We start from the raw sequence: 20,167 nt of genomic DNA, 5'->3' as shown, positions 1-20,167 counted from the left end.
TCACTAGAATTACAACAAGTCCTGAACAAACTAGTCCTCTGACAGGAATCCAATGTTCTCTAACCCACCAGTACTTGTTGAGCCAACAAACTCTCTCCTTGCTTAGGCTGAATGTCCTAGACTTCAACCTCATTCACAATAGCAGCTATCTTATCAATCAGACATTTAAAAGATTTATGTCTTTCTTTGCCACACAATTACCTCTGAACACACCTCCACCTATCCTCCTTTTCTGATCAACAAGTTTTGGTTCACCTTCTGCACTTAGTTTAGCTTGTGCTGAGCTATCATGCTTCTCCTTTCCTCGAGGATTACCTTGATGTTTTCTCTTCAACTTCTCTTCTACTCTCAAAGCATACTGATAAGCATCCTCCACCGAAGAAATAGTTAGCATACCAACCTCATCTTGAATATTGAATCTTAAACCATTAATGTACCAAGCTACCTTCTCCTTTGACAATTCTCTATGTCCAAACCAAATAGTCAACTTGTAGAACTCCTCAATACAATCCTTCATAGTCATATCCTTATGTTTCAAATTCTATAACCTCTTAAATAGCTCAAGTTCATAAAAAGTAGGAATGAAGTTAGCCTTCAATTTAGTCACAATCAATCTCCATCTAGAGATTTTCATTTCACCTTCCTCCTCTCTGTCTCGTTGCAGTTCTTTCCACCAAAGAGCAACATGTCCCTTCAACTTAATATTTGCCAACCTCACTTTGAGTGGATCCTCATATCCTCAAGCTCAAAGTATTCTTCCAATTCACCAATACAATCAATTAGGTCTTCAGGATTCAAAGTACCTGAGAAATTAGAAACCTCCATCTTATGCTTCAACTTCAACTAAGATCTAGGTTGAGCAAATAGACCAACCCTAATTCCAATAGGTCTCTCAACACGATTAGTTCTATCCTCACCCCTTGATCCAACAACTTCAAAGTCTTCAACAACTTCCTCATAACTACCTTCATTACCCACATGCCTAGGTATGCCACCTAAAGTACTCACGATTTCAGTAATCATGTCACTCTTAATAATGCAATCTCATATCTGAACTCTTCTCTCATCTTCTCTAAGATCCATTCTTCCATAGCATCACTAAGATCATCAATTGCCCTAGGGTCCAATCTTCTTGGAGGCATCTTCCAAGATTTTTGCAAACCCTAAGCAATAGATCCATAAATTCAAAAGATCAATCGACTGCACCAAATCAACATTCTCCAACCCATGATCCTAGTGCAAACTACCTCAACTTCGACAATCTATCTACATGATCAGGAACAACCTTCACTCTAATACCACCTGACATAGTGTAGGGTAGGAGAATTCCCAATTGAGATTTCTTAGCCCCCAGCAATAACCATATAGTGGAAACACAACACAAAATAACAACAATGCAAGTTCTAATACCAAATCAAAAATCTTTATTTATAAAATAATTGTTTACATGGAATATGCCAGGCTATAAGGCCTTCTAGGTTAGGGCCAAATACAATAGCAAATACAATAACAATTCTACAAGATCCCACAAAATCTAACTCACAACACTAATCCCAACTAGTCCAGATCTACACTCTAGTAGAAACCTCCAAGTAAGATCTCAACTTGTGCTCACAAGCCCATCAAACAATCTCCTTGTTTTCCAAGCCACAACTACTAGCTCTTCACAATTTTCTCCTCCACTTCATCTCCTTCTCCAAGCTAGATGATCATATCTAAAGACTCTACAAGACTTCTTACTTATACCCAACTAAGCCACAAGTTGGCCTAGAAATTACAAATTAAATAAAACCCCTTGCATTAAATGCATATTTAAGCCACAAGTTGGCTTGCAAAAAACATTAAATACAAAATGTTAACCCTTGTGTTAACCCAAAGTTAAAACATGATAACTACACAAAATACTTAGGACAAGCCCCAAGTTTACAACACATATTAAATGCGCATAGAAGAGATAACCAAGACCAATCATAGGTCCACAAAAACTCTTAGATTGATCCACATCATGATCACATGCCAAATGCACCAAGAACTCTAGTTGGCACCAACACACTACCGAGTGTCAGCAAACTCCTAAGCATTGTCAAGTAACCAATACATGTCGAGCAGCCAACACATGCCAAGTAGCCTATACATGCTGAGCACAATAGTGAGTGTCGAGAAATAGTATCTACCAAGCTCTTCAGTGACCAAACCCCTTCAATGATCGAGTACCTCGACTAACACTACTTTTTAACAACGACTGAGTACCACTCCTTTGGTGACCAAGTCCACAACTCCAAAGCCAAATACCCCCAACATGCAAGATTACAAGAAAGCCTAGGATGCTCCCGTATTAGTAAACTATTTTTATCAAGTTGGAAAAATGTTTCTAAGTTCAAGGTGTGAATCAAGGAGGTAATTACGCCTGAAATCACGGATCATTAATCCATATATTGTATGATCAACCAATCAAAAAAAGGAATGAATAAGAAACAAAAAGAATGAATCCTAATCATTGATCATGATCTAGAAGTTTCTTTAGATGGCTATTTAAAAAGGGTTTAAGGCACAATTTTGTGTTGTTGAATTTTTTAGTGCGAGGATTGTGAAGTTGAAGGTGAATCAGAGGTTGAAGGAGTAAGGTGACTGTGCAATGCAAAGAGGAGATATTTCATATCAGTCACATTGAGGTGATTACATATTGGAAAGAGAATATTTCTCATTAGCAATCAAGTGCATATCAAAGGATCATTGTATTGATTACATTCTAACCAATGACTCAAGTGAATCTATTAACATAGTGGTCCTAACAGGCCTATTGTAAATCTCCTAACAAAATTCTTAAAGTTAAATCTATTAATCAAGGTAAACTTAACAATCTTGTAAGCTTTTAATAGAGAAGACCCCTCAAAGGGTAGATCATCAAAAGTGATCAAAATTGTAGTCCTAACATGCACGCTTTATTGTTGAAGTAGTGAATATTTTGTGGGTGTCATCCCTACCGTAACTTTACCTTCTCATTGGAGGGTTTCTGTGTTACCACATCTTGTGTTATGTGTTGATCAATTGTTTATGTGTGTTATTCATGTTATTAGATGTTAGGTATGATATTACATGTTATTATTTAAGATGATGCATGCTTAAGGTTAAGGTTGAGATGTGTGGTACATTAAGTTTGAATATGGTTTATGTTTGAAGTGGTAAAAGTTTTTAAAGATCCTGGTTCAACCCCCCTCAAAATGTCACTTTCCCATTAGATTTTCAACATATTAAATGCCTAATATGCATAACTAAGTGAATCTTAAGAAAGGAAAAAAATGTGACTTAATTAAATTAAGTGAAATATCTTTTATCCTAACAAGAACTTCTCTCTTAAACAATTAATTGGAATATGGAAAATGATGCATTGATTTGTGGTTTTTGATTTTACAATTTGAATTTATGTGAGAAAGAATCAGTCATTTTAGATTGCAGTTTCCATTTATGTATGATTTGTACAGTGGTTTGAATGAATTTTCTTTAACATTTTTTTAATGATTATTTGGTGGGTCGCACACCATTCACTATATGTGTAGGTGCCAATAGTAGACCGAGTTAATAAATCTAATTGTAAGACAAAGTGTAGAAGAATGTGTAATTTATAAGCCATAAAGTTGATAGGGGTTTGATATTCTATTGGAAGCATAAATGTATGTGTATTTTTTACTTTCATTAGTCATATATACCTTTACTTGTGAATATGCATTAGCACATTTGCAAGATTTTGTTGGCCTTTTAGAGTTTTTAATGGCTAAAATTTTTTTTTTTTTTTTTGGGGGGGGGGGGAGGAGGGAGGTTAGTTGTGTATGGACTTAATGGTAATTGGATACTCTTCCCCTATGTACAACCTTAATTCATATGACAAACTATTTGTATTTTCTACTCATTTTTTGCCCTCATTACCTTATGATTCCCCTTATCAAAAGAGCCCTTATAAAACTTATGCTTGAGCACTATTCATAAGTCACCTTTATTACAATTTCTATAATTTCCCATCCCTATATGAGATCACACAAGTTACACAATCCCTTAGGCGTGACATGGTTATGCAATGTTATCCACCTAAAAGTCTCCTTTCAAATTACATATATTTAATGATAAGAAATCATAGAAATGATTTATTAATTTTTTTAACAATATATTTCTCGAGCATGCATTAAAGCACTCATCCTAATACAATTTTACATAAATAAATAAACCAATAGTTAGAAAATAGATATTCGCATCTATCTTTAAAATCCTTAGAGATCCAGGAGGATAACTTATCCATCACACATCAACATCAACATCAACATCAACATCTACAATCACTTTTATTTTTACTTTAACTCAATCTTGGTGCTTTAGTAAGTCACATGAAATTTCTTAGTTCAAACTTTAAAGAAAGAGACCCATAATGCCCCTTAACCTTTTTTCATTATTTCCTTGAATCATACAAATAATTAAGGAAACATATAGTTGATATATAAAAGACCCAAAAAATTATAGAAATCTAGATATGATCACATCCTTAAGAAGGGTCACTATTGTGATTGCATCGCAAACAACTTTTATTTGTTTTATTGTCTTATTTCTAATACATAATTAGATGTTGTTCACTTTATATTGATTTGATAGTACAAAATCCTAATCCATATTATTTCAATTTTAACAATGAAATTTAATCTTAATTAGCCTGCTTCAATTTGTTACTCAAGCTAAACTTATATCTAAAATACTAATGAATAATTCATTTATTGGCAACTTTTATATAATTATAGACGAGTTTATTTTTGCCTCTACAGATATTTAAAAAACTCGCTTTGTCTTCCTTGGTTTCCTTCTTACATTTGAAAAGGTTTTCCTCATCTTAATGATAAATAAAGTATATTTGAAAATTCTAACAAAAGATGACCACACAATTGATAAATTAAAACCAATTAAAAATTCAAACAAAAAAGACTACTCAAATAAATAAAAAAGAACAAAACCTCTATCGAATAATATACCATATTTATTAATTTCTATACCTTCATAAACATTTCCCTCCACCCTTCACCACCCTTCACCCTCTCTCGTTCCCCCTTCCCTTTCAAAATATGTACAAAACCCACCATCTTCCCACTTTCCTTCGAGTCTTTATAGAAGGTGTGCTCATATTCCTTTTGTAGAAGTGTACATTTTTTTGGAAGTTTTTCCTTGTCTTAATGATAGTTACAAAAGTATTTGGACAAAATTTACTACACATTTAGATTAAAAGGCATGATTCAACAATTCAAATTAAAAGTGACTACACAATTAGAATGCAAAAGTACAAATCCTCTATTAATTAATAATTCATTTGTTAAGAACTTTTATATTTTCATATAAGTGTTTATTTCTCCTTGATAAGTGAACAAAATGACTCATCTTCCCACTTTGCTTCCAAGTCGTTATAAAAGGTGCATTGATAGTCTTTTGTAGAAGTATAAATTTTTTTGAAAAAGTTCTCTCATCTCAATGATAGTTTCACAAATTTAAACAAAAAATGAGTACACAATAAGATTAAAAATTACAATTAAAAAATACAAATAAAAAAATGGTTTCAAGTAGATGAAAGAAGTATGATAAAAATTTCAAGATAAACAAATATGCTCGGAAAATTTGAACAAAAAATGACTCCATAATTAGATAAACAAATATGCTTGGAAAATTCAAACAAAAAATGACTCCATAATTAGATACACAAGTATGCTTGGAAAATTCAAATAAAAAATGACCATAGGTAGATTTAAAAAGTATATGATAAAAATTCAAGATCAATAAGAATGATTGGAAAATTCAAACAAGAAGTGATTACATAATCAGAGAAGAAAAATATTATTCAAATATTCAAACAAAAAAATGATTAATTTTTTTTAATAAAATAACTCCACAATAGATTAAAAATATGTTCAAAATTTTCAACAATATATCATGACTTCATACATAGAATTCTAAAATGCCAAAAAAAAAATTACATCCTAATTACATTAAAAAAAGTACGTTTCAAAAATTAAATTGAAAGAATGACATCCACCAAGATTCAAATCTTAAGAAGTGCGTTTGGGCTAGGTTTGATAATTGGATTAATTTGATGGAAGGGATCCCCTAGCCGAAAGAAGCTTCTAGTTTAAATGTATGCTTATTCATAATGTTATAATCTACTTTATTAAAATAGAAAATGCCAACATCTATGTACCCTGAGATGTTTCCATAGAAAAATAAAATGAATAAAAAATATATACAATAATACATCTTGATTCACAACATTTTATTTTATTGATTATATAAATCCAAATACCTTACCTAGTTTCCTCCAATTTTCCAAATGCACAAATTTTAATATTTTAATAAGCAACCCACATAGATAGTGGTCACTGGTGGGTAGAAGCAGACAATTTTGAAACCCCAAGGGAATTGAGAATAAAACACAAAGTATTAATGATAATAAAAAGGACAGTTCACCATCTTTTCACCTAAATTAAAAAATTGTATCCTACTTTAATACTCCAAAGAGATCCGCGCCGAAAAGAAAAAAATATCATTGGTGGGCACATCACAGACATAAAATAATAAAGGGGGATGGATGACGATCATTTCCAAATCTAAATCCGTACGGAGAACAGCCTTGTTAGATTCTCCGAAAACAACGGGTGTCACTGTCGGGGAGCCGGTGGACCCCACCTGTCCCGCGGTCATGCGACCGACCGCTTAAATTTTGGCTTTTCTTGCCCGCAGTCGGCGCCTTTCCGTAAGCAGTCATTCCTAGCCCCACCGCTTAAAATACCGCCCCTTTGCGCATTGCACGTGACCGTGACCCATTCTCGGCAACATTCTCTTGACTCTGCAACGCCTACGCTACTTAGCGGGAAGGGGTGGTTGGGAGGATGAACATCCAAAGTATTTTAGGAATGCGTGTAACATCAAATGATTTACCTAGATGTTCAATTGATATTTTAATTAGAAAGCTATACTTTTCTTTTGAAGTGGAAAATTACAAATGAACTCCACGGAATCTTGCTTATGAAAAATAATAATGATATTATTAATATTGCTATTATAATTAGTATTTATATATTAATTATTATTTTGTTATAGAGAGATTTTGTATGATAATTTTGTGTGAAAAAATTAATATTGAATCAAAACAATTCTATTATTTACAGTTGAAACAATAATTTTATTAGTTGTTCTTTTTTATTATATATTTTTAAGAGTTTTGCTTTGTTTTCATATGCGTGGTCATTTTTATTTGAATACTAGATTTTTTCCTTGCTCTATTATGCTCTTTGTTTCCTAATGCCTCGTGCTCCTCTTCTCATCCCTTCTCTCAATTGTTATATATAGTCTAGGTCTTTGAATATTTACAACACTTTTTATTCTAATGATGCCTCTTTTCATCCCTTCTCTCAATTGTTATATATAGTCTAGGTCTTTGAATATTTACAATGCTTTTTATTCTAATGATGCCTCTTTTCATCCCTTCTCTCAATTGTTATATATAGTCTAGGTCTTTGAATATTTACAACGCTTTTTATTCTAATGATGCCTCTTTTCATCCCTTCTCTCAATTGTTATATATAGTCTAGGTCTTTGAATATTTACAACGCTTTTTATTCTAATGATGCCTCTTTTCATCCCTTCTCTCAATTGTTATATATAGTCTAGGTCTTTGAATATTTACAACACTTTTTGTTCTAATGATGAAACACATAGTGTGTTTCAAAATGTTGATGTTAAAAGTTCATAGACAATGTAGTCCAAAGGATTATCAAGCTAATTCTATGTATAGATTTTAGAAAAATTGGTCAACTTTATGCATTGTCTTTTATTTGTGCTCTTATTGAATTGTTTCATTTGTAAGATATGAATCTTAGTAGAATTATTTTTGTGAGTAAATATAATCACTATAAAATAATTCATCGAGATTAAAATTCAAAGATTGTTGTAGTCAAATGTTCTTTCAACTCCACATTGTTTGTTCTAGAAAATGTTTCAAAAGTGCGAACAACGTAGTCCGAAAGATTATCAAGCTAATTCTCTCTATGGATTGTAGAAAATTTGATAGAACTAGTATATTATCTTTTATTTGTGCTCTTGTTGAATTATTTTATTCGTAAGATACAAATCTTAGTAGAATTATTTTTGTGAGTAAACATAATCACTATAAAATAATTCATCGAGATTAAAATTGAAAGATTGTTGTAGTCAAATGTTCTTTCAACTCCACATTGTTTGTTCTAGAAAGTGTTTCAAAAGTGCAAACAATGTAGTCCGAAAGATTATCAAGCTAATTCTCTCTATGGATTGTAGAAAATTTGATAGAACTAGTATATTATCTTTTATTTGTGCTCTTATTAAATTATTTTATTCGTAAGATACAAATCTTAGTAGAATTTTTTTTGTGAGTAAATATAATCACTATTAAATAATTTATCAGCGTTAACATTCAAAGATATCTCTAGTCAAATGGTCTTTATTGAATGCCTTGAAAACATATAATATATTCTCTCTAGTCAAATGGTCTTTATTGAATGTCTTGAAAACATATAATATATTTTTGTAGTTGTCTCTGGTCAAGGAAAAAATGGAATGTTGTATTTGTACCATTTCCTATGATTTATGGGAAAAATGGAATGTTGTATATGTACCATTCCTTATGATTTATGATTATATTTTAAGGTAGAAGGAAGTCATCTCAAAACTTAAGTTGTATAAGAATTTAATTGGCTGAAAAGTAGATGTTTAGTTGTATTTTCTAACCATATTCTTCATCACCTAGAAAAAGTCTTGTAGCATCATGTTGACCATGTTTTTTTTGTGTCTTGTAGCATCATGTTAATGCAATGGATTTATGTGATATGATATTATTTCTCTTATTTTTTGCAGTTCGTTCTTCTTGAACTCCTATTTATTTTTTGTAAACAAATATAATAAATCAATATAATGTATTGAAAGATTAATATTGACTTCTTTTGAGTAAGAACCAAATTCTAAAGATATTTGTTTAAAGTTCGAGGTGAATAAACTATATTTATTTTATATTTTTTTATTGTTCAAGGATTAATAGTGGTCAACCCTTAATTCTAAATTTTATTAAATTAAATTTCTAGCTTAATGATTTTTAAGACAATGCACAATTATAGGAAACTTGACCCCTAATAGAGTCTTTGCAAACCATTTAAGTTCATCATTATACTTGAGCAACTCGACCATTGATTGGAGTTTTGGCACTATTTAATAACATATAAAATTGACAACGTAGGTATTGTTTGTTCTAGAGTGAATATTGTAGTTAAAGCTTAATTTGATGGTAAGTTCCACATATGAACTTCTTTTAAAGATAATTATCCAATCAATTTAAAGAGACTTGAACTTAAGTTAGGAACTCTCTTTATGATTAATAACATTCAAGTTGAAGTAACTTATTAGCTAGGGTGACCTCAAAAACTAATGCTTCACACTTGCGAACACCACCTAGAGGCGAATCGTCAAATTCACAAACATAACTTACATGATGCAAAATAATAACTCTAATCACGCCTATTCATTCTAAATCATCATTTAAATATTAAAAATCACTGCGGGGAGATTTCCACAATCCATCTAATAAAGATAATGCAATTTATGGATTTGATTGTGTGAATTTCTTTTGCATGAACATTTCAAATCACACTTTGTGATCCATCATCAGGATGAGAAGAGCTTAAAGATAAAAATAACGATGAATCTTTCAGCTCCTCTCATCCTAATGATGGATCCCAAAGTGTGATTCAAAATGTTGATGAAAAAAACTTTCACATAATCGAATCCAAAAACTACATTATATTTACATTAAAATATATTTATGTAGAATTGTGTATCATTCAATCAAAAAAATTCTCACCATAATTTTATATTATCTTTTTCAATTCATTCAAAATCTCATATTTAATTTTTCCAAATGAACATATGTACCTAAGTTTATCTAATGGTGGAGAACTTGTACCTTATAAGAGAGGTCACAAGTTTGCATCTTAGAAGAATAGGATATATATAACCCTCCCTTATTTTTATTTTTAACTTACATGCCTTTTTGCATGATATACTAGATATACGCCCCTCTTCCTTTTCTAATTTAGACAGTTATAAACAAAACACTTTTTAGCTAGAATACAATTATAAGCATTTGTAGACCCAAAAATAGATTATTAGGGAAGAGATATCCAACTACATTTTTGTCATAGCACATTTTTGTCCACTTATTTAATCTCACATGTACCGCTCATTGTAGTAGTAGTTGATCAAATTTTAGATTTTTCTAACTCTATTTTTCATTCATGATTGGTCCATTTGTGAATCACTATAAAAGGTTTGTGGACCACTATTAGGATATTTGTGCTCTGCTATTTAGAGATTTATCTATAAGTATTGACGATTTTGAGTGCGTACATATCGGTGAACTAGGGGTTCATTTTCACGTGACACTTTGGAATGGCCAATTTTCGATCATTTGATGTTTAACAATGGAAATGGTACATATTGTTTATGATCTACAAATATATAACGTTAAGGTTTATGGTCTCTTTTCCTATAGACTATAGAAAAACCTACATAATTAACATTATCAGATTTCCACAATTCATATGTTGAAGCAAACTCCTTTTATATTGCAGTACTTATTTAGCATCAACCATTCAGATCAGACTCTAATCCATCATCACCTAATTAAAAGAGTGAAGGACTTTTGAAAACAATAAAATATATCTCTTCAGAATTTTTTTTCTCTTTCTAACAAATACCATACATCCATCAAATTTAGGGATCTGGTCGTGGCCTCACTTGAGATAACATGCTTTTAAAAAAATCTGTAGAAGCACGAGGTACCTAATGCCGAATGGATAACCATTACAAATTTACAACGTGTGACGTGGATATAGACCGTCAAATTCACTATTGATTAGCACTTGCGTACATTGAATGATGTGTGGGGATTGATGTGGATTTGACCACTGGTTTTAATGATCATGTTACATGATAAAAATATTAGAATTCGTATCATGATTTTGTGGGTGAGAAACTGGTCGGTAGTGGTGACATCCTCATTTTATCCGTCCTCTGACATGAAGGGAATCAAAGGAAGAGGGCCTGATATTGTTTAATAATGTACAGTCATCATGTACTTAAGCTGTACTTCAGAGGCCTTAACACAGAGGTATTCTTCTCCTCTTCTAGGTTTTGATTTGGGTCAGGTCTAGACAAAAAGAGGGAACAAGTGGAAATGGGTTTGATATCCACTGGGAGATCAGCTACCTAGTGGAAGTGAGAAAGAGATTATGGGGTATGTGACCTAAAAACAAGCGAAGCAGTACAGATTCAATTAAAAAATGATTTTAGGTTTTCTCTGCTTGTCAATCAATGGAGATCAATTAGGTGCTGTGGTGTGATGAGTAAGACTGATAGTATCATTGAGTTTGGAAGTTTTGAGTGTGGTCTAGTGATTTATTGGTACTGGGTATGTAAAATATGGATGCATCTTGTCAGTTATAATCAATTACTTTGATGTGATGACCAAGAGCAACAGTATCATTGAATATGGGAGATTGAGTGTGGTGGAGTGGATTAGTGGTACTGGGTATGGAAAATATAAATGCAGCTCTTCTCTATGGTGTATATGGTGACAAAGAAGGAATAGTAGGATCAGGATTAGGTTCCATGATGGCCCTCATGAGTGAACATGAACAAGAAAGAGCTCAGGAGGCTTCAGAAAGCAGTGAAGGCATGATGACCAATATTCTTCCTCCTCCTCAACTACCGCCATCTCATTCATCGTATGCCCACAATCATGTGAATGGTATTCTCTCAACTACTGCAATCATGTTTCATGGAGGACAAGACTCTTCTCCTTCTGGTCACAATCACAATCACCATTATCATTCAAAGCATCTTGTTGGTGGTCATTTCGAAAGTGGACAGTTGGGTATGAATCACATGGAAGTTGACAGAAAGTTTAGAGTAGTGGATTTGGAGAAAAGGTGGTCTTGCCAACCAGAGCCATCTTTGGTTGTAAGATCAGGTGTGTCTGAGTTTGTGTATCAGCAACAAGAAAAAGAAGGCATGGGAACATCACTTGAAGTGGAGAGTGCGAGTGCTTCTTCTACTGATCAACAAAGAGCTTCTATTGATCTCATGAAAAGTAAAATTGCTGGCCATCCTGATTATCCTCGCCTACTGGCTGCCTACATGGACTGTCGAAAGGTAAATGAAAAGAATAAAGGGCTTCAAAACCAAGAAAAATCAAGGTTTTTTGTGAGTGTGCTCTCGTTTTCAACCAGATCATTGCTGTTTTTAGCAGGCTGTCCATCAATTATGTCAGTAGAAGGATTACATTCTTTTTGGCACTGTCAGAATGGAATCTTGTTTTGTTTCTTTTATCTTCTGAGTTCCTCTTCTCTCTGAGAAAAACCTAAGTCTAGTTTTCGTCTAGAACATTCCCAAGTCTAGTTATTTACTGTACAATATGCAAAATTCATACTTTGTTCTAATTTTGTTGCTGTTGGTTTTGTTTTCAGACCGGGGCTCCTGCTGACGTTGTATCTGCTTTGGAGGAGGTTAGTGATCAGAGACAGCTCGAGAGACACACACCCACAATGAGTATAGGAGAAGATCCAGAGCTTGATCAATTCATGGTGATTTTCTCAGAAACTTTTTACCTTACTCATGCTTTGTGTTCTAAGGAAACCCATTAAGAAGTTCATATGAAAAATAATATATGATATATATCAAACTTTTCATTGGTAATTCAATAATATGAAACCCATTAAGAAGTTCAAATGAAATATGTATATGATGTAAATCAAACTTTTCAGTGGATATGAAACCCATTAAGAAGTTCACATGAAATATATATGATATATGTCAAACTTTTCAGTGGTAATCCAATAATATGAAACCTATTATAAAATTCATATGAAATATATATGATATATATCAAACTTTTCAGTGGTAATCCAATAATATGAAACCCATTATAAAATTCATATGAAATATATATGATATATATCAAACTTTTCAGTGGTAATCCAATAATATGAAACCCATTAAGAAGTCCATATGAAATATATCAAATCTTCCAATTGTAATCCAATAGTATGAAATATATCAAAGTTCCCAGTTTTAACCCATAATGAAGCTCATACATGAAGCTATGATTTATATCAATGTTACCAATTTTTAACCCATTATGAAGCTCATATTAAGTTATGATACATATCAAATTTACCAGTTCTAACCAATTACGTAGCTCATAAGAAGTTATTATACATATCAAATTTGCCAGTAATATCCCATTATGAAGCTCCTATAAAGTTTTTATTTATATATAATTTACCAGTTTTATCCCATTATGAAGCTCATATGGATTGATTTATATCAAATTTACCAGTTTTTATATTTCTTTGAACAGGAGGCCTACTGTGAAATGTTGAGAAGGTACCAAGTAGAGCTCGCCGGGCCTTATAAAGAAGGAATGGAGTTTATAAACAAAGTTGAGACTCAGCTCAGCTCATTGAACATTTCAGTGATCAGAAACTCCTCTCCAGGTTAGGGTTTTGTTTTCTATTTAAAGGCCGTGTGGTCTGTTTTATGTAGATTGACATTAAAATTGCAAGTTAGAGTATTAACACAGGAGGTTTGTGGAAACCACCATTTTTCGCATTGTCAAATTGGATTTTTTTCCCCCTCTTGAAGTGAGCCATAATGCACCATTTTCAATTCTGAGGCAACACCATATGTTGAAGCTTTGAAGGCCATTTCCAACTTACAGACCATCATTTTGTGGATTGAGGCTAGGAGTAATTTGCCGCGATACAAAACACTCATGTCATAAGATTTGTGCATTCATTTAATTTGTTTGTTGCATCAAAGGATCTTTTTTATTTAGAATTGATGGAGGAATGTATATATGGCTTTTATGGATATATAACTTAGTTTTAATTAGAAACAACTGAAGTTAAATAGTAGAAGATCAAGAGTTACAGTTTTATAATTCTTATCTTAAATGTTATCTGGAGGATTGGAAATTTAGGTCTTCACAATAGGAGTCCAATTTTTTCATTTCTTAATAGTAGACCTAAATATATTAATAATGTAGATCTTTTGACAGGGAAGATAACAACACAGAAGATGTTAGTTAAGTTGATGAACGTTGTTATCCTCAAGTAGTTGATCAAAAGATCACTTACATGTTTTAGGAGCAATCGTTCTAGTGACGTTGTTTGCAACTTTCGAGAAGGGAAAAGGTACTTGGTGATGATTCAATTTTCTACTATTTTTGTTATTTAATGATCTTAATCTTATGAATAGATCAACATCTCTATATAACTATAACTAAACATAAGATAATTCTAACTTTTAATCTAAATCAATTCTTTGAAACATCTCTCTAAAATCAAGCAAATCTCAGATTTAAAGACCATAATGACATCCTACTTAAAAACTTCTAATCTCTCTAGGAAAGGTTGATGCGCATCCTAGCTTTTGTGAAAAATGGTAGTTCACAATCAGTTGGTATTTTATATATCTTGGGATTTTGTTAAGCTCTTCATGGACCAGGTAGGAAAAGAAGCTAGGACCTTCCATTTAATGGATTCATCTACCAATGAGCAATCAGCATCTATAGCCCTTCTTTAGTTTAGATATGGCTTATTTCCAATTCCCCTCTGATAGTCACTCTATGGCCCTTCTTTAGTTTAGATGTGGCTTATTTCCAACTCCCCTTTTATAGTCACTGTATGGTCCTTCTCTGGTTTAGATGTGGCTTATTTCCGACACCCCTCTGATAGTCACTCTATAGCCATTCTTTAGTGTAGATGTGGATTATTTCCAACACCCCGCTTATAGTCACTCTATAGCCCTTCTTAAGTTTAGATGTGGCTCATTTCCAACACCCCTCTATTAAGTTACTCTATGGCACTTCTTTAGTTTAGATCAATGTGGCTTATCTCCAACATCCCTTTGATAGTCACTCTATGGCCCTTCTTAAGTTTAGATGTGGCTTATTTCCAATACCCCTCTGATAGTTGCTCTATAGCCCTTCTTTAGTTTAGATGTGGCTTATTTCCAACACCCCTCTGATGTTCACTCTATCGTCCTTCTTTGGTTTAGATGTGTGACTTATTTCCAACATCCCTTTGATAGTCACTCTATCGCCCTTTTTTAGTTTAGATGTGGCTTATTTCCAACACCCCTTTGATAGTCACTCTAGAATGCTTTGGGTCCTTAGCCTGATATTACTTTGATACCATGTTGAGCTTTCACGGACGAGTTAGGACTCGAACTTTAGGAGCTTCCACTTGTTGCTGGAGTGGTCTACTACTGAGCTATTGGGCCCTATAGAACTAGCCCAGGTTTGGTTCAGGTGTAGTTTATATCCAACGGATTTCCTCCCATAATCCTACGAGGAGCAGTAAAGATACAAATGTATCTCAAATCTACTACTGGTATGTATTGACAACAAAATATTACCATTTCTTCTCTACTATACCAAGCACACAAAGAAATCCTTATAGAGCTTCGACAACAAAGCTTGTTCTAGAAAAATCTTTTTTGAAATTTTTACAAAAAAACGTGTTCAATCTCTAACCAACTCAAAACTTTAGCTTTAAAAGGGATCTTTCTTTCCATACGCTGACTTTGCCTTTGCCACCTTCATTCAGTTTCACTTATGCTCCCATCTCTCATTCAATTAAGAACCAATGAATGAGTTATGCGTCACTATATACTAAATCTGTTCTGAGACAGTCGTAAAAGTGCTTTACATTTCTTAATTTTTAGTCTTTCATATAAAATTCTGTGCAACAATCTGGTTTTTTGAAGAAAGATAATTATTTCTAACCAGGACATATAATATCACGTAGAACAATTCCTTAGATTTTGTTATGCTGAAAATCAAGAAATCAATGTTGAATAAAGATTTGTCATGGTTGTTCTACATTCATTAGATTCCCATCCATTTCTTTGCAAGAGCTGCACTTTCCAGTTCCTATATGGTCCCTAAGGCATTAAGGGAAGGGATCTATGCTCATCCTACATGCTCGTATTTTTTTTTATAATTATGATAGGAATTTCATATCTGATTTATCCAAGTATGAATTTTTTATTTGTCTTTTATCATTTTCTTTGTCACTATTTCCTTTGCAATTTGACAAGCCTACTAGCCTTAAGTCAATTGTGCATGGTACAACTCCTTAGATCATGCATCCAAGAATCATTAAATGAATATGACACTTCAAAGGTGTACATAACCAAACTTAGTAAGAATGTCTGGAATAAATCTTGTCCAGAAAACAAAGAATATGGAGTGATAATGTTTCCAAATGTTACACTTCTTTTGCAACGTGGGTAGAATTGCCATGAACATATTTGCATTGTACAACCACCATGATACCAGGTAATTACCATGGTACAAGTTAAGGACACATGAGAAATGGCCACTCTCCTATAGCTGGTATAACTGGTGGTTTAGGATATAAACACAGTTACTAATTGGAGGATCGTTATCCCATTCATTCTTTTAAAATCAGAGGGAATAATATTGCTCCTCAATCTTATGGAGAATTGCCATTTTTAGTTTTATCAATTACCATAATACCTTCATTAGATATAAGTATATTCCTTTGAAGTTCAAAGGGACCGATTCTTTTTTACTTTGAGAAGATTTCTTAATACTTTTCTTTGCTACTGTTATTAGTGGGCTCATAAGTTTTGATAGGATTAATAAAGGGCTTAGGTCATCTTGATAAAATGCAAAGTCTTTCTATTAATCATTTAATTTATAATTTGAGAAGGTAAGTTTCAGGTATATAAGTGGGGGGTTTATCAAAACAACGGTATCCACTAGAATCAGTAGGAGTCATAGGGTAGAAAAGATTGCATACTATGTTCATGTTAAAATTCTTCATAGGAGTGTCTAGTGGATATCAACTACTTGTCAAGATCCAATCTGTATCGCTCCTCAACCTGGAGGCGTTTGGTCGCGTAAGACAAAATTTCTTACCATGGAACAACTCCACCAGAAAATCTTTCTACTCTTTACAAGTGATGTTATCACCTTATTGTTACAGAAGAATATCCTTATCCAACTCTCTTTGAGCATGTTTTTGTAGGGTTTTAAGAAAGGTCACAAAATACTTATATAATTGGAATCTAGAAATATCTAGAGCAAGATGGATTAATCAAAAAAGAGTCAGTAGTTCAGTGGTAGAGCACTCCAGTAGCAGATGGAAGTGGAAGTGTTGGGAGTTAATGTTTCAACGGTAATGAATAAATCAAATCTGATTATGTGTGTTGTATATGTGGCAAAGAATGTGTTGTAAACAATGACTAGTTGCAGATGTGTCTCTCATATCCAGTTAGGTGTCAAGTACATTTGTGTTGTCAATCATGAAGTAGTTTGTTGTCAAACTATTTAGCAGCCATTTGCAAATAATGGTCGGTCAATCTATTGTATAAATATGTATCTATTATTCAAGAATAACAAGCTGAAAGAACATATTTTTTCTTTGTTCTATCTTTGTTTCAACTATTATATTTTTCTAATAGAAAGGTCTTAGCTTCAAGTTCTAGCTGGTTCATAAACAGCTCAACATAGAACAGTCAATGTGACATTAGTTTTTAATATCAAGAAAATAATATATTATGTACATAAAAACAGCATTAATTTACAATAAACAGTGTTATACACTCGGTTTTACATTCCGTTTGAAGATAAAACATTGTAATCTCTTCTATCTCTTTTATTTTTTCAACTTGGACCAACAGCACCTGTCCAAAAACTTGAGAACCAAATAAACCCCCAATCTTACTGAAAATAAAATCAGTTCACTGCCCCTTTTAAGTCTTCTCTACACTGTAAGAGAACATACATGTTGCTAAATCAATCTAGCAGAAAAAAGAGTTTTCTTTCTTATTCTACCCAAAACACTTCATTTTAACTTTGTTATATTATTTGGTATATTTGACACACACACATACCTTATAAATTTACCATTTCTTTACCGTACCAAGGTGACCAACAACTTTTAAAGAACGAGCTTCCCTCATCAGTTAAACTCTTCAGATCTTTAAGAACATACTTTCCAAGTTTGTATGGAAAATCTTCTTGGAGATTAGTCTTCGTTGCTCCCTTACTACACGCTGAAATTTCTCATTGCTACATGTTTACTTTTGTTTATATGGAATATTTAATATTTAAGATCTGAACTTTCCTCTGTCTCCTATTGTAGCTGAATATTTTTCAGTGTTCAGATGAAGTTATTGATATCAATGTTCTGAAATTGCTTATGTTATGAATTCATTGGACAGGTGACTCGTATGAAAGACAAGGATGTGGATCATCAGAAGAGGAATTGAGCTGTGGGGAAGCTGAGGGGAATGAACCTGATCCTTGTGCCCAAGAAAAAGAGTTGAAAGATCAACTTCTACGAAAGTACAGTGGATACTTCAGCACTCTCAAGAAGCAATTTCTCAAGAAAAAGAAGAAAGGAAAGCTCCCCAAAGAAGGAAGGCAAAAATTACTTGACTGGTGGCATTCCCATTTTAAGTGGCCTTACCCTTCGGTAGGATTCTGTCAACCATCCATATTAAAGATATCAAATTTTCATATTTGAAAGCTTTTCAATTTTTTTAATAAACCTTTACAATCATACTCTATGATCCATCATCAGGATAGTGAGCTAAAGAAGAAAAATATGAATGGGAGTATGATCTACATTAAGTTTCCAGTACATATTATTAGGTTTAAACGATAAATTTGACTACGAATATTTTTGTATCAACATTTCAGTTCATACTGGATCCATCATCAAGAATAATAATTAAAGAAGAAGAAGAATGATAGAATATGATCCAAAATGTTTATAGGAAAATTCAGAAGCTTTCCAATTCGACCATCGTCATTGATTTATTGCTCTCTTGTATAATAATCCAATGAGTTTTCTCTCACAGAAAAGTATACCCTTCATGCAGGAGACAGACAAGATTGCTTTGGCAGAAAGTACTGGTCTGGATCAGAAGCAAATAAACAATTGGTTCATCAACCAACGTAAACGTCACTGGAAATCTTCAGAGGCCATGCAAATCATGGGGATGGATAACTCGAATCTTCACACAGCTTCCTTTTTCATACATGATACAGAAGGATGAAGGATCTTTTTCCACCATACACATGTTAATCTATATGAACAAATGCTTCTTCCTTGTTCAGTTGTATATTAGTATCCCTCCAGTAATTAGTGTCTTAATGGTAGCTCTAATTTCTAATCGATTTATGTATAGTTTCAAGCAATAATTACTATTTTTTTGGGGTTTTCTACTGAACTTTTTTGACTTGTTGCAACGCTCGAGGATTATTGATGACTACCATAATTCTTAAGAAAAATTGAGGATGAATGGGATCGCCCATGAAACTGTAAGGAATCTACCAACTTGAGTGAGAAATCATGACAATAAAGAACGTGAAAATTAATAAAGATCGATGTTTTTTGTGAAGTACATTGCTTCTTAGTATGTAAGGTATAAAATGGTTGAAAATATATATCGTTTGTTGTTTACCCAAATAGACTAACCAAATTCTCTTTACCATGAATTGAAGTTTAGATGTTTTAGTTCAGATACTTATTTTCATATGAACATATTCTTTGAAGTTTATATGTTTTAGTTCAGATACTTTTTTTCACATGAACATATTCTGCGCTCGGTTCAGATACTTTTTTCGTTAGATAACATGTCTGTAAATTTTTGGTGTTGAAGAGTAGAATTGTAATGTGTTTCGTACATTATTGATCAAGTTTGCTTGTAAATTCACCCCCACGGAAGCCCGAGCGTTGCGGTAGGAAAGGAATATTATCTGCAAACTTTTAAAATTAAGTTACAGAGAATTTTATATGTTTGGATTAATTCTCGATGTGTAAATTAATGTTTTTCTTGGTTTGTCATATGGATATTGAATGTAGAAAATTCGACAGAGAATTTTGAAGACCATTTAATATATTTTTATAAGAGCACGTCTTGGTATGATGGGCAACACGGTTGTACAGCTATGTTGAACATTATATTGTATGAATAGTTATGGAATATCATTATATTATATAATAAATGTTTATAGAAT

General features: G+C 32.7%; 1 protein-coding gene across 1 annotated transcript; it reads left to right on the top strand.

Annotated features, from left to right (window-relative positions):
• The first annotated feature begins 11,045 nt into the window (after positions 1-11,045).
• On the top strand, positions 11,046-19,551 carry LOC149561552 (homeobox protein knotted-1-like 1). Its single transcript, XM_089825183.1, has 5 exons — positions 11,046-12,258; positions 12,573-12,689; positions 13,466-13,601; positions 18,364-18,617; positions 19,027-19,551. Exons 1-5 carry the CDS (start codon positions 11,638-11,640, stop codon positions 19,201-19,203), a joined length of 1,305 nt encoding a protein of 434 aa, XP_089681309.1. The 5' UTR covers positions 11,046-11,637; the 3' UTR covers positions 19,204-19,551.
• The last annotated feature ends 616 nt before the right edge of the window (positions 19,552-20,167 follow it).

The sequence above is a fragment of the Cupressus sempervirens genome, chromosome 4 (assembly GCF_028749045.1).
Source record: "Cupressus sempervirens isolate cs-2001-9-10 chromosome 4, ASM2874904v1, whole genome shotgun sequence".
Taxonomy (NCBI): Eukaryota; Viridiplantae; Streptophyta; class Pinopsida; order Cupressales; family Cupressaceae; genus Cupressus; species Cupressus sempervirens.
Note: the sequence above shows the minus strand (reverse complement) of the source record. Positions and strands in the feature narration are given on the sequence as shown.

Bases quoted from the DNA above. Each gene is read 5' to 3' on its own strand.
- LOC149561552 (XM_089825183.1), top strand. From the start codon at position 11,638: ATGGAAAATATAAATGCAGCTCTTCTCTATGGTGTATATGGTGACAAA. The intron at 12,690-13,465 runs GTGATTTTCTCA...TTCTTTGAACAG, and splicing joins CAGAGCTTGATCAATTCATG to GAGGCCTACTGTGAAATGTT. The intron at 13,602-18,363 runs GTTAGGGTTTTG...TTCATTGGACAG, and splicing joins GATCAGAAACTCCTCTCCAG to GTGACTCGTATGAAAGACAA.